At 39.8% G+C, this 14,284-nt stretch overlaps 1 protein-coding gene across 1 annotated transcript; it reads left to right on the top strand.

Moving 5' to 3' along the window:
* Window positions 1-2,031: 2,031 nt before the first annotated feature.
* Window positions 2,032-13,389, top strand: GCK72_008052 (uncharacterized protein; the record flags this gene model as incomplete). The annotated part of the gene is made up of 17 exons (XM_053726615.1): window positions 2,032-2,163; window positions 2,752-3,069; window positions 3,437-3,561; window positions 3,606-3,781; window positions 4,615-4,722; window positions 6,603-7,023; window positions 7,499-7,865; window positions 8,151-8,277; window positions 8,325-8,569; window positions 9,465-9,918; window positions 9,965-10,191; window positions 10,876-10,935; window positions 10,978-11,080; window positions 11,810-11,971; window positions 12,077-12,190; window positions 12,247-12,893; window positions 13,030-13,389. 17 exons carry the CDS (start codon window positions 2,032-2,034, stop codon window positions 13,387-13,389), a joined length of 4,146 nt encoding a protein of 1,381 aa, XP_053590809.1.
* Between the last annotated feature and the right edge of the window lie 895 nt (window positions 13,390-14,284).

Consider the following 14,284-nt stretch of genomic DNA (forward strand, 5'->3'; position numbering starts at 1 on the left):
GGTCTGAAGCAAAATTCTAAGGCTGATTTCTTGGAAAAATCTCGGAATACCTACGTTTTTCATTCAAAAACACTGAAATTGGTCTGCTAGCTAGACTACAAACTACAAAGATTGAGCTAGCAGACCAATTTCAGCATTTCGCTTCCAAAAACGTCATTCATCTATTTTTGCTTATTTGCATTCGACTTTCGAAGCTTAAAAGCTTTTTTTGCTCAGATTTCGGCTGTAAAAAACAGAAATTACAGTAATTTTAAAGGCGCATAGCAGGAATTTTGAACTACTCTCATAGCACTGACCGCCAATTTATAAAAGCTCTAGTTTTCTAGTTTGTAGTTTATTTCTACGTTTTTTTAAATTTCGAGTAATTTTCGTTCAAAACCACGATTTTCACAATGAAAAATTGAAAAATAGGATACAAAAATCATCATTTCGTCTTTTTCTGCAAGATGAAGCGAAACAAAATGAAACATTTTCTCTTTTTTCTCTCAAAACGACAAGAGAAAAATAGGAAAATTGAGCCGCGAGTGGCACAGAGCCATTGCTCCAAGAGTACGAGAGAGCGAAAATCGATGAAGAGGATTAGAGAAATAACTGAGCAAGTGCGCTCCTCTGAGCTTTTCAAGTGTCGCCATTCTCTCATCAATGGGAGACTATTACATTGTCAAGAAATGACCAAATTAGACGCTAAACACGTGGTTTTTATAGGTTCTGATGTGTCTCCCTTCACTCTCGCTGAAATAAATTCGTTGAAATAACAAAACGAAAATCAGATTGATCTGTTAAATCATCACCAAAAATATCTTCTTTTACAGATAAGACGTGCAAAGAGAGAAAGACGATAAAAGAGAAAAGGAGACATTTGACGGTCAAGTCGAGAAAATGACGGCTGAAGGACTACTTTATGCCGATCATTTTTGGGGGGAGAAGCATCACGGATTTCAGGTAAAAATTTCAATCGAAAAATGACAAAAAATTGTGGAAAACGCTGACTTTCACCGGAAATTTCAAAAATCTCGCCTGCAAACTGACAGGAAACCACCGCTTTTTCAATTTTTAATCAAAAAGCAAGAGAAGGAGAACAAAATTGCCATCTGGCACATTCCGTGGCAGAACGAGGGCGTTGGTCTGCTAGCTCCCATTTTGTAGTTTGCAGTGGAGCTAGCAGACCAATTCTCATTACGAGCCACCCACACCCATTTTGGCTCGTTTTGATTCTAATTTCCTTATTCGAAATGACATGTTAGGCGAGTAGAGTGATTTATGTATTCTCGTAGCTAAAAAATCATAAATAGAGCGTGAGAAAAAAAAAAGAAAAAATTGTTCTTTAAACGACATTTTTTTCGCTGTTGTGGAAAGTTGTGTATGAATTTTTTTTTCGAGATTTGCTCACTCTTTTCTCTCACAAAAAAAATCAAAAGAAATTCTTAAAAAATCGACAAAAACAGTGAAAACCACTCAGCGAAAATTTGCCATTGGTCTGCTAGCTCAATTTCCGTAGTTTGTAGTGGAGCTTGCAGACCAACGAGCACGCTACGTGTCAAAAACGACTGAAAACTAAAAAGAATTTTATCGTTTCAATCGGATTGTCCTTTCCTTTTATTCAGACACCGCGCACTTTTCTCTCTGACAAAAACCGGAACAAATTTCAAAAAAATCGACAAGAAACGATAAAAATCTCTCAGTCATTGGTCTGCTAGCTCAATTACTGTAGTTTGTAGTGGATCTAGCAGACCAACGAGCTTACCACGTGTCAAAAACGACTAAAAACTAAAAAGAATGTTATCTTTTCAATCGGATTGTCCTTTCCTTTTATTCAGACACCGCGCAAGGCCACGTGCTTATTTTGCACTTTTTATTAGTCAGTTAAAACAATTTTTCTTTTTTTTTCGAAAAAAAACCTGTTCCCTTCCCCCCTTCCCGATCAAACTATCATCATGATCGGGAGAGTGTTATCAATAACAAGTAATAGAAATCAATAATTAGTTTCGTACCGCCCGTGTCATCTTATTCTCCAATTATCGGTATTATTGAATGGATTTGAAGGTGCTACAAGAGAATCTGAAGAAATCCGAGGAAACCGTCGCCGAAGTCGCTCAATTTGTGAAGGAACGATTGTCAGTGGAAGATGAATATGTTAAAGCAATTAATCGGACCGTGCATAAGGTAAGTTTCTAGAAAACCGCAAAAAAAAATCGAGCAAAAATTGTCGTTGGTCTGCTAGCTCTGTTTCTGTAGTTTGTAGTGAGCTAGCAGACCAATCTCTGCGTTTTAGCCGTTTTTCACAATTTTTAACTTAAAATTTCAAGCTTTCAACTATTATGTCACTTTCTCCAAGCTTATTGGACGTTTGTGAAAAAGAAACTTGAAAAAAAAACTGAACAAATGAGCTGAAAATGGCAAAAAAACGCAGTAGAAAATCAATTTTGGTCTGCTAGCTCTTGCTTTGTAATTTTTAGTGAGCTAGCAGACCAACAGTGAGTTCTGACCCATTATTTCAGAATTTTCTGCTAAAGTTTCGGTTTTTCGTCCGAAAAAGAAATGGAAACAACTGAAATACTATTTTTAAGAGAGAAAAAGCATAAAATCAGCATTTTTTTAAAACTTGACTAAATTTCGTCATTGGTCTGCTAGCTCTGTTTTTGTAGTTTGTAGTGAGCTAGCAGACCAATGTCAACGTCTAACAACGGCTTGCTTGATTTTTCACAGTTTATGGCTCAAAACCTGAAAAACTAACATTTTCTCTAATTTCAGGTGTCAAATTTCATCCAAAACGGGTCGAATATCGATGCGATGTGGCAGTTGACCAAGGGAACGATGGAATTAATGGCTGAAATCCACGTGATGCTTGTCAAAAACCTACAAGATCTTTCGAGAGAAGTACTAAAATATAAGGATGACGTGAATAAGACACGCAAAGAATTGAAACAACCACAAGTCGCCGAGGCGGTGAATTTGATGCAAACGACGACGACGTGTCTTCAAAAAGCGAAAGAAACATATCAGCATAGGTGTCAAGAGCTGGAAAAAGCGAAGAAAGAGACGAATGTAAATGTTAAGGAAATAAGCAAGGTTCGTGACTGAAAATTTTGGAAAAAACGCCAGAAGCGGGCCAAGAGTGTGAAACTTCCTAATTGGTCTGCTAGCTTCAACTTTTGTAGTTTGTAGTCGAGCTAGCAGACCAACAGTGAGTTCGGACCCGTTATCTCAGAATTATAAAGTTTTTAGCCGAAATTTCGGTTTTTCATCCGAAAAAGTAATGAGAACAACTGAACTACAGCTTTTGAGAGAAAAAAGATAAAATTCTCCAAATAAAATCCGCCACACTTAAAAAATCTGGCAAAATTTCGTCATTGGTCTGCTAGCTCAAACTTTGTAGTTTGTAGTGAAGCTAGCAGACCAATCTGCTATTTTCAAATGAATGTTTCCTTATTTTCAGATCGAATTAAAAATCGCTCGAGCACGTGACGAATACAAAAGCTACGTGGAGAAGTATGAGGTCGTTCGTGAGGATTTTGAGACGAAAATGAGCGATTCGTGCAAGAAATTTCAGACTTTCGATCGGTATTTTTATTCTAATAAATTTATTTTTTCAATTGTATTTGCAGATCCCTCTACGCCTCGATTCAACAATTTATTCTACTCTACGCGAATCATTCGACTGAAATGTCGTCTGCTAGTTTTCAAGTCGCCGAACAGTTTCGGGAATCAATTCAACATTTGAATGCTGATGAATTTGTGAGAAAATTCATCAAGAGCAAATCAACGGGCTCGGAAAAGCCACGTAAGTCATTGGTCTGCTTGGCTACAAACTACAAAGATTGGTGCTAGCAAACTCATTTTTTAAAATAGGTATTGGTCTGCTAGTTACAAAAGCGTAGTTTGTAGTGGCAGACCAACTTTCAATTGCCACTCTAAATTAACCGATTTTAGCTTAAAATTTTTGTGTTTTCAACTCTCCGCCATGTATTCTCCCCAATTGGTCTGCTATCTCCACTACAAACTACAAAGTTTGAGCTAGCAGACCAACGACGAAATTTTGTCAGATTTTCTAAATTTTGCTGATTTTATGCTTTTTCTCTCAGAAAAAGTTGTATTTCAATTGTTTTCTTTTCTTTTTTGACGAAAAACCGAAATTTTAGCTTAAAACTTCACAATTCTAAGAGAACGTTTGAATTCTTGACACGTGGCGAGTTCGTTGGTCTGCTAGCTCCACTACGAACTACAAAGTTTGAGCTAGCAGACCAATGACGAAATTTTAAACGATTTCCTAAATTGGACTGATTTTATGCTTTTTCTCTCAGAAAAGTTGTATTTCAATTGTTTTCTTTTCTATTTTTGACGAAAAACCGAAATTTTGGCTGAAAACACAAAAATTCTGAGAGAACGGGTAAAGACTCACAGTTGGTCTGCTAGCTCAACTACAAACTACAATGTCAGAGCTAGCAGACCAAAATAAAATTCAATAGAAAAACACAACTTTCAGAATATTTTTTTTCTATTTTTTCTCCGTTTGCTCACTACAAGAACTACAAAATATCTCTAGCATACGCACAATTCTGAAATTTTTTCCCCTCAGCCTCCATTCTTCCGCTTTCATTTCTTCCGTTATTTCAGCTCATGTCTTATTCGAGGAATCGGAAAATGGCAGTGGCAGTGGAATGGCTTCTTCCTCATCAGCAATGAATCTGAATCCGATTCGGGATTTAGTGGATATTATGTCAGGTAGGAGGCGTCTCTCTCAGGCTCTTCTGCAATAATATTATATCACATCAACGACCGGAAATTTGGGAAAGAGAGACGGATTATTGAAAGATATGTTGTAGGAAAAGACCGGATTAGAAATGTATACTTTTAGGCGTCTTTTTCCGAACCAAAAATGCTAAAATGTGAAAATTTCGCTGCCGTTGGTCTGCTAGCTCTTTTTTTGTAGTCTGTAGTTGAGCTAGCAGACCAACTTACCGAAAATGGGTTATAAAGCAGAAACTCAAATCAATATGTTGTTTTCGAATACTCTGTTTTCATTTTCAGAGATTTTCAATGCATGAATGATTTGAGTAATTGCTAGTTATTTAGACATGTTTTCTCTAGAAGACATTTTCGACAGATTTTTTGGTTTTTCGGTTTTTAAAGTTGGTTTTTAAACGGAATCCATGGAAAGGTGACGGCTTGAAAAAATCATAAAATTACTCCCAGTTTTAGCTAAGTTTTGCAAATTGGTCTGCTAGCTCTTAATTCGTAGTTTGCAGTCGAGCTAGCAGACCAATCCTAGGTTTCCATCGTAAATTGGTCTGCTAGTTCTCATTTCGTAGTTTGTAGGCGAGCTAGCAGACCAATCTTCGGTTTCTAGCGTAAATTGGTCTGCTAGCTCTTAATTCGTAGTTTGCAGTCGAGCTAGCAGACCAATCTTAGGTTTCAGCGTAAATTGGTCTGCTAGTTCTTATTTCATAGTTTGTAGTCGAGCTAGCAGACCAATCTTCGGTTTCTTAGTTTCCAGCGTGAATTATTCGATTTTTCTCATTTTTTCGTCGAATGAAATATGTTCAACAACATTTTGACCGCTTGCTTTGCAACTTTTTAGTACGAATTCGCTGAAAACGTACCCATATCACTTATCTCGTGTTTTCCTTGTTTCCAAAACTGATTCTAGGCCAAATGACGTGGAATTCGTTGATTAGTAGAGAAAAAAGGGGGAAAAGCGACAAAAAGTGTCATATCACATCTCCTCTCAATTCTGATTTTTGTTCCTTTTGTTTCTTTCTCTTTTCTTTTCAGGTACACTCACAACCGACAATCTATTATCAATTGTCGATTGTATTTGATAAAAGTTTCCCTCTATTCTTTCCCCCCCCCCCTTTTTTTTTGGTTTTCTGCGGTCACTTTCGTGTTAAATAGTCTTTAGATCAAATTGGGCGTTTTCTCTTAATTTCTCTTCTCGATTTCCTCCTCCTAATTCGAAAAAATCTCTATCAGATATCAATTGATCTTATGGACGTTACCTTTTTTGAACTTTTCTACCGCTTTTTAGATAAAAAAGCAAAATTGGTCTGCTAGTCCCACTACAAACTATAGCAAAATATCTAGCAGACCAACGTTGGTCTGCTAATTCCTGCTTTGGTAGTTTATAGTGAGCTAGCAGACCAATATCCCTTTTTAGTATTTTCTCGGTTTCCGCATCTGAAATTGTGATTTTCACCTGTTTTTGGTCTAATTTCAGCTGCTTTTCAGCGCTAATCAACTAGCAATTACTCGATTTTGCTTAGCATATTGGTCTGCTAGCTCTATTCTTTCTAACTACAAACTACAAGTTCGAAGCTAGCAGACCAATATTTTCTTTTGGACGTTCCAGCGATTTAAGTTTTTTTCACTGTTCAAAGCAAAAGAAACCCCGATTTCGTGCCTACAATTTCTCATTTTTAGCCAAAAATGCTGATTTTGGTCTGCTACCTCATTTACGAAGTACAAAATTCCGAGCTAGCAGACCAGCGTTGGTCTGCTAGCTCTATTCTTTCTAACTACAAACTACAAGTTAGGAGCTAGCAGACCAACTTTCCATTTTTCGGAAAATAGTGATTTTTCTTTATTTTGAAAATCAATTTTTGCAGGCAACTCTATGCCCTCATCGTGTTCGTCATCTGGAATCCTACAAGACCAAGCACCTCCGCCTCAACCGATTACTGTAGATCTTCTAATGATGGATCCAATTGGGGAGGGAATCGCTGTGGATTCCTCTCTCAGCTCCACTCTAAATTCCACGTCACTTATTAACACGTCTTCTGGAGAATTGAATAATATCAAAAAATCATCTGAAGACCTATCCACGTCATCGACGCTCACTGATAACAAAGCGCCGAAGAAATTCTCGATATTCACTGCGAAGCGGAGAACGAAAACGGTGTCGACGAGTTCGATCGATGAGACACCGACGACTGCTGAGCCGTTCTCCGCGTCTGGATTATTCAAATTCACTCGAGAGAAACGGAGATCGAAAAAGGAGAATGAGAGCAATTTGAGGGCTTCTGTTTGGTATGTTGGTCTGCTAAATATGGGATTGTAGTTTGTAGTTTCCATTTTAACTGTTATTGAGCTTTGTAGCTTTAAAACTCAATTTCTCAAGAGAAAACGTTTTGAAACTGCAAAAATACCTATTTTTAATCGATTCCGGACAAATATGATATTGGTCTGCTAGCTATAAGTGTGTAGTTTGTAGTCGAGCTATCAGACCAGTTCTGAAAACAACATACACCCCGTTGGTGTGCAAGCTATAAGTTTGTAGTTTGTAGTCGAGGTAGCTGACCAATTCTCATAACAACAAACACTCCCTTGGTCTGCTAGCTATAAGTTTGTAGTTTGTAGTTTGCAACAAGTAGTGCATAGAATCGACCAAAACCACATATTGGTCTGCTAGCTCTCACTACAGACTACAAAACTGGATGGAGCAGACCAACTATTCTAAAACGTGAATTTTCTAACCTCTAACCATTATTATTTGATTTTTTAGCATGGACGATACGCATAGCACTGCCAGCAGTTCCCGAAGTGACGACAAAATGCTCAATGGCTCAAGCTCCGCCCACCCATCGCATTCTCTTCTCGACGCGCCGATCGACGAAAAACAATCGGATCTTCCAGTAATTGACGATGAGGGATATATAATTAGGTCAACTGAAAATCAGCTGGATTCGAATAATCCAACGGCGTGGTCATCGTGTTCGTCGGATGAAGAAGAGGACGAAGACGAACTACAAAAATCGAGAATACGAAAAATGACGATTTCTGATCGACCTGTTCATATTAATGCGTCGGTTGACGAGTTGAGAGATGCTATCGGAAGTATCACGCTGACGAGGAGTACCACTTTTGAAAGGGTATGCAAAAACCGGGATAATCGCAGATTGGTCTGCTAGTTCCACTACAAACTACAAATTTGGAGCTAGCAGACCAATTTAGAAAGATTTTCTAAATTTTGCTGATTTTATGGTTTTTCATCTCTGAAAAAGTTGTATTTCAGTTGCCCTTTCTGACAAAAACCGAAATTTTAGCTGAAAACTCACTGTTGGTCTGCTATCTTCACTACAAACTACAAATTTTGAGCTAGCAGACCACTGTTGAAAAACTGTTATATTTAAATATCTTACGTTTTTTTTTCTCAGGATCCATGGACAATCGGCGGCTCCAAAGCTCCGCCCCTTTTCTCCCAATCAATGAATGCGTCTTCTCTCCGACAACCCCTCCGATCCCATCATACTGCTGATGGTCGGTTTAGAACCAATTTTAGTGGTAAGTTTCAGAAATTTTTCGTCAAAATATTTTTTATGAATTTTTAGAATCCGATGATCCTCCCGCGTTCTCCGTCTCCATGGGTCATAATCAGTCGATTGCCGCCGGAATTGCTCGTGCTCGACCGAGAAGTAACACACCGACGACAAGTCAGTTGATGAGTCGAAAAGACTCGGCGAGCAGTTTCATGGATCCATGGAGTAGTACTTTCAATTTGGCGCCGAGTGAATCTAATCATTCGTTAGGGGAATCCACGTTCAATTTGTCACAATCGACAGGGAACTTGTTGCAGGTAAGAAAGGCTACAAACTAGTAAAAACAGATAGCAAAAAGATTTTCCCAAAAAATCCTGATTTTGGCCTGCTAGCTCATCTACAAACTACAAAAGGAGAGCTAGCAGACCAACTCTCCAAATCCTATCGATTTTTGCCTTATTTTACTGATTTACTCATAAATTTTCCTTCAATTTTAGTTAGAGCAAGTAGGAAATCGTGAAAATCGTTGGAAAATTCATGAAATACGAAGAAATTCGATCGAAAACACACAAATGGCTGTGAAAAATGAGAAAAGTTAATATTGGTCTGCTAGCTCGTCTACAAACTACAAATGGAAAGCTAACAGACCAACGTTGGTCTTCTAGCTCTATTCTCCTGACCACAAACTACACGATGAGAGTTAGCAGACCAAAATTTTCTAAAAATTGATTTCAAACTTATCTTTTGCATTTTTCACCGATTTTTTCTTTTTTTCACGGTTCAAAGCGAAAACCCACTATTTCATACCTAAAATGTATCATTTTGGTCTGCTATCTCCACTATAAACTACAAAGTCAAAGCTAGCAGACCAACATTGGTCTGCTAGCTCTATCCTCCTAACCACAAACTACACGATGAGAGCTAGAAAACCAATATTATATTTTTAGCGATTTATGCTTTTTTTTCACTGTTCCAAGCGAAAACCCACGATTTCGTGCCTATAATTTCTCTTTTTCTAGATAAAAATTCTGACTTAGGTCTGCTAGCTCATCTACAAACTACAAAAAACCGAGCTCGCAGACCAACGTTGGTCTGCTAGCTCTATAATCCTAACTACAAACTACACGATGAGAGCTAGCAGACCAATGTTATATTTTTTGGGGTTTATGCTTTTTTTTCACTGTTCAAAGCGAAAAACCTCTCATTTTTTAGGCGACAATATCCGAGCAACGCATCCCAGTGGCGATGGCAATCAACGAGCACGTGCATGTTTGGTTCAAAAAAGGAGCCGATGAGTTCGTGCAACGTACATTCGGAACAGTGATGATCTCCTTCCCAACGTCTTCAATCAGTCTTCTGACCTCAATTCAACACGAAATTGAGCCTCTCGCTTTCCGTCTCTCCAATTCTCATTACATCAAATCGGTTCTGCCTAATAAGCAGCTCATCGACGAGTCGCTTAGCCGAAAAGACGATGAGACGTGTACTTTCTATTTCAATAAACTCCAGCTTGCCACGTGGCTTCAAACACAAAAAATCGCGAAACCCGAAGCGGCGTTTGTGAATGCAGAGGTGGCGAGATATGAAATGGACCCGACGGCGCCGTGTAACTCCGTACCGCCCTTGTTTTTGACAGCTTATTGGAAATTTGAGCCAAGTCACACTGGTAGGTGATTATTTTCTAGACTACAAACTACAAATCTTCATTTCAGATCTCCGTGTGGACTACCGCTTGAACTCGGACTCCCCGGTGACTGCGCCGCTTCTGAATGTGAATTTTAATACGAATCTCACTGGAAGTATCGATTCGGTGATGTGTGATCCGGAGGGAAAATGGGCGGCCGATAGTCCGTCACTTGGATGGAATTTGTTGGAAATTTCGAGGAATGGAGATGTTCACGGATCGCTCAAAGCCAGGATTTTTATGAAGAATTCTGGGGTAAAATTGGGATTTTTGAGAGAATTTGAATAGAAAAAGTGGAAAAATCGTTGATTTTAGCGGCGAAAATGTGAAAAAGTAGCTAATGCCGTATTGGTCTGCTAGCTCGACTACAAACTACAAAATCAGAGATAGCAGACCAACACCGAATTTTTTGAAGAAAATGACATTTTCTGTTTAGCAAACTTGAATGAATTCGAATAGGAAAAGCGGGAAAGTCTATTTTAACGTTGAAAATGTGAAAAAAGTAGCTACCATTATGTTTCTGATAGCAAATGCCATATTGGTCTGCTAGCTCGACTACAAACTACAAAACCTAGCTAAACACCGAATTATTTGAGGAAAATGGCATTTTCTATTTAACAACCTTGTTTTCCATGTTGTTTCTTTGATAATATTCATGCTTTTTTATCAATTTTTCATATTTTTAAGTTTTTTCGATCAGAAATTAATTTATTTTTGTGCAAAACCAGCGTTTCTGCACTTTTCTGTCTTAAAAAAGAAAATTTAACTATTTTCTCGATCGGAAAAACTCAAAAGTGAAGAAAATCAGGTATAAAACCTCGAAAAGCAACATTTTCTATTAAGTTTTGACAAAAATAACCTAAAATCTGAACTCTGCTGCCCCAGCCTACAATTATAGTCAGACACCCATATTTATATCTACAAATTACATATTTTCAGGACGAAGTGAGTCTGGAGATGTTAGATCGAAAGCCGGCGCAAGTGTTTGTTCAATTCCAGGTAAGTCAGAAGATTCTGAAAACGCAAAATCAATTTTTTCAGTGCCATGAAGCTAATCTTTCCGGTGTGGAGGTGTCTCTGGTGCAATCGGATATTTATCATTTGTCGATGATTCGCAAGAAATTACTAGCTGGAAAATATTTTTGTGATCCCGAACTGAGAAAATAATATATATTTAAATATGTAATTTGTGTTTAGTTTGCTGCCGATTAATGTGTAAATATAGCATAATTTTTTGAAATTTTTTCTGTGATTTTTCTTATTCGAATCCTTCTGATTTGTCTTTAGTTCCCCGTTTATTTGAATTCAAACGAGTTGCGTTATTGATTTTCTTTCTTATTCATTCATTGTGTCTTTTCTCCCCACTCATCGAGCTTCGTTGTAATAAAATGTTTCTGCCGCTATTTCTGCCCAACCCACTCACTTCTTACACTTTTTTTTCGACTGAAAATATCATTTTATTATTTTCAAATATTTTTTACACTTAGAAAATTGAAAAATTTCCTTCAAAACAACTCGAAAACCAGTTTTTCCGACAAAAAACTCTGCAAACAAGCGAAAAACGAGTTCCCAATTTCAAACACCCGCGAAAAGATGGACGGTCGCAATTGCCTGCGTCGCGACTCATTGCCCTCACTTTACACTGTGTCGATACGCAGTCAAACCGCCACCTGACCGATTCGAACAGTTTTTCGACTTTTTTCCACCGTTTTCCGATCGAATGTTGCGATTTTTCTAGAAAATCGGTGGATTTATTGATTTTTCATAGAAAAAGTGTGCAAAAATGATTATTTACCGCTATTTTCGCCAATTTTCTTTACAATTTATCGATTTTTCTTACCTGAATCGCTTTTTAAACTCACTTTTCTTGCAGGGTACCCATATTATGGGCTATTGAACAGCTTGGAACTAAAGAATTTGACAGAAGCTTCCACACTTGGAATCTTATCTTCATACACACAAATCAACAACAAAATGACTGAGTACGGTTGCCAGGTCACCAACAAGTTCGGACTTCCATCCGACGACGACGATGGTTAGTAGTTGTGGTGCCTTTATATACGCAGAGATTATAATCTTATCGGTTATCTCTTCCGCGCAACGCGAAGATAATGATGCAATACTAAATACTACTTTGCAGAGTATGACGACCCAAGAGAGCTCATCCAAAAGGTGTCTCTAATCGCCGCCAAGAAGAAGGAGGAAAAGTTAGTGAAGCCCGCCCAGCCGACCAAGCCAGTCGCTGCTCCAGCTGGTGAGTTATTATCACCCTTAGTAACCAATTCCCTAACCTATCATTATTATTTGCAGCCGCTGTCACCAAGACCGACGGAGCCGGACGTGGAGCACGCGGAGGACGTGGTCGTGGACGCGGGGGAGCCGGCCGCCCACCACGTGAGGGTGGAGATCGTGTCTCCAACGAAAATGGTGATCGCTCCGGCGAATCCCGTCGTGGAGGACCCCGCAGAGGCGGTGAACGTGGAGGAGACCGCGGAGAAAGAGGACGCGGAGCTGCTCGTCCATCTGGACGTGGAGGCCGCGGAGGATTCGCTCCTCGCGAGAACCGAGATGGAGCCGAAGAGCCAAAGGAGCAACACGTCGCTGATGATGGAGCCGACACCCGTGCGCCAAGACGTCGCGGTGGATTCACTCTTGGAGGAGGATCCAGCGGTGGACGTGGCGGAGCCCGTGGAGGACGTGGACGTCAATTCGATCGTCAATCCGGTTCCGACCGTACCGGAGTTCGCGCTTTCGAGAAGAAGGACGGACACGGAAAAGGAAACTGGGGAGACCAGAAGGACGAGCTCGCTGGAGAGACCGAGAACATTGCTCCAGAAGCCGAGAACGTTGAGCCAGAGGTTCCACGTGAGAAGACTGCTGAGGAGCTCGCATACGAGGCCGAGCAAGCCGCTCTTGCCAAGCAAAAGACTCTTAAGGAGTTCAGAGCTGCTCAAGCTGTAAGTTTGATATAAACATTTGCAAAATTTAACCTTTTTATTGATTTTCTTCTCAAATTGACAATTTTAGCCAACGAACGTAGAAAGTCAAAAGTTATTTTTAAAGATAATCTATTTCAATGAATTATTTTTCTAGGCTGATGCACCAAAGTTCAACACCAGAAAGGCCGGAGAGGGAGCCGCCGACAACTTCGGAAAGCTCGTTCCAATGAAGAAGGAGATCATCCCAGATCGTGAAGAAGACGAGGTCGTCGTCATCCACAAGGCGTCGAGAAAGCAGGTGCTCGACATCTCGATTACCTTCCGCAACGATCGTCCAGAGCGCGAGGAACGCCGCAACGATCGTGATCGTTCGGACCGACCACCACGTGGTGGACCAAGAGGAGGCGGACGCGGAGGTCGCGGTGGACCACGTTCCGGAGGACAAGGAGGACGTCATCAAGCCACTCCATTCAACGCTTCTGATGACGCTTTCCCAGCCCTCGGAGCCAAGTAAATTCTGCCCCCCAACATCTTCCAACCGTTTCTTCTGTTCCCAACACCCAGCCAATCCACCATCACCCCTCTCAAATGCTCTGTTCTACTCTCCATCTTGTTTTCTTCGTGCTCCTCTATTATCTATCTGTGCCCAAACCACCACCATCGGCCCCCTCCATTCCCATCATACAAATTGTCTGTTTCCAACTTCTAGAGTCCCCTTTCGACCCCATTTAGCTTGTTATCATTGTTATCACCTGCCTTATCGATCTCTCACGACCTCATTGAATTTGTTGATTTTTTCTGATGAGTTTTTTGAGTTTTGCGCCAGGTCGATGAAGGCTTGCTTGTTTTTCTTTTTTACTTTCTTCTGGTTTCCCCTTTTCACCCCCAAATTTGAATTTCAGTCGAATCCCTTGATCCTCTCCCCCATCCCATCACCTGACACATCTATAAAGGTCTCCTTTTTATTCTTTTCAAGAAAAACTAGTTTTAGGAAACACAATTTGTGCCCCCATTCCCCACCATCATCAAAGCCAGGCGCATTTATTGGAGTTTGTTGTTAACAAGATTTGATAAAGCATCATTTTGTGTTAAACACTTTAAAATTCCCACCATTATTCGTTTTCTTTTCTCTTTCTTTTTTAAAACTTAATCTTTTTGCCTCCAACCACACCCCAAACCACCTCCTGTATCTCCGTGTTTTGTAATAAAACGGTAAAAATGCTCCCCCATGATACAAAGTGGGTGTGACCACTCCCTCTTTACACGGATTCCTCCCGCTCTCCCCAAGGCAATGACTGCTCTTTTTCTCTGTGTGCCTTCTCTATTTTCTCTTTTAGAAGGCAACGTCTTCAGAGAGAGAGAGAGTGCCACCGCGCAAAACTTTTGCTCCCTTTTTTTGGTTGTCCCTG

This window comes from Caenorhabditis remanei, chromosome II (assembly GCF_010183535.1).
Source record: "Caenorhabditis remanei strain PX506 chromosome II, whole genome shotgun sequence".
NCBI classification, from domain to species: domain Eukaryota; kingdom Metazoa; phylum Nematoda; class Chromadorea; order Rhabditida; family Rhabditidae; genus Caenorhabditis; species Caenorhabditis remanei.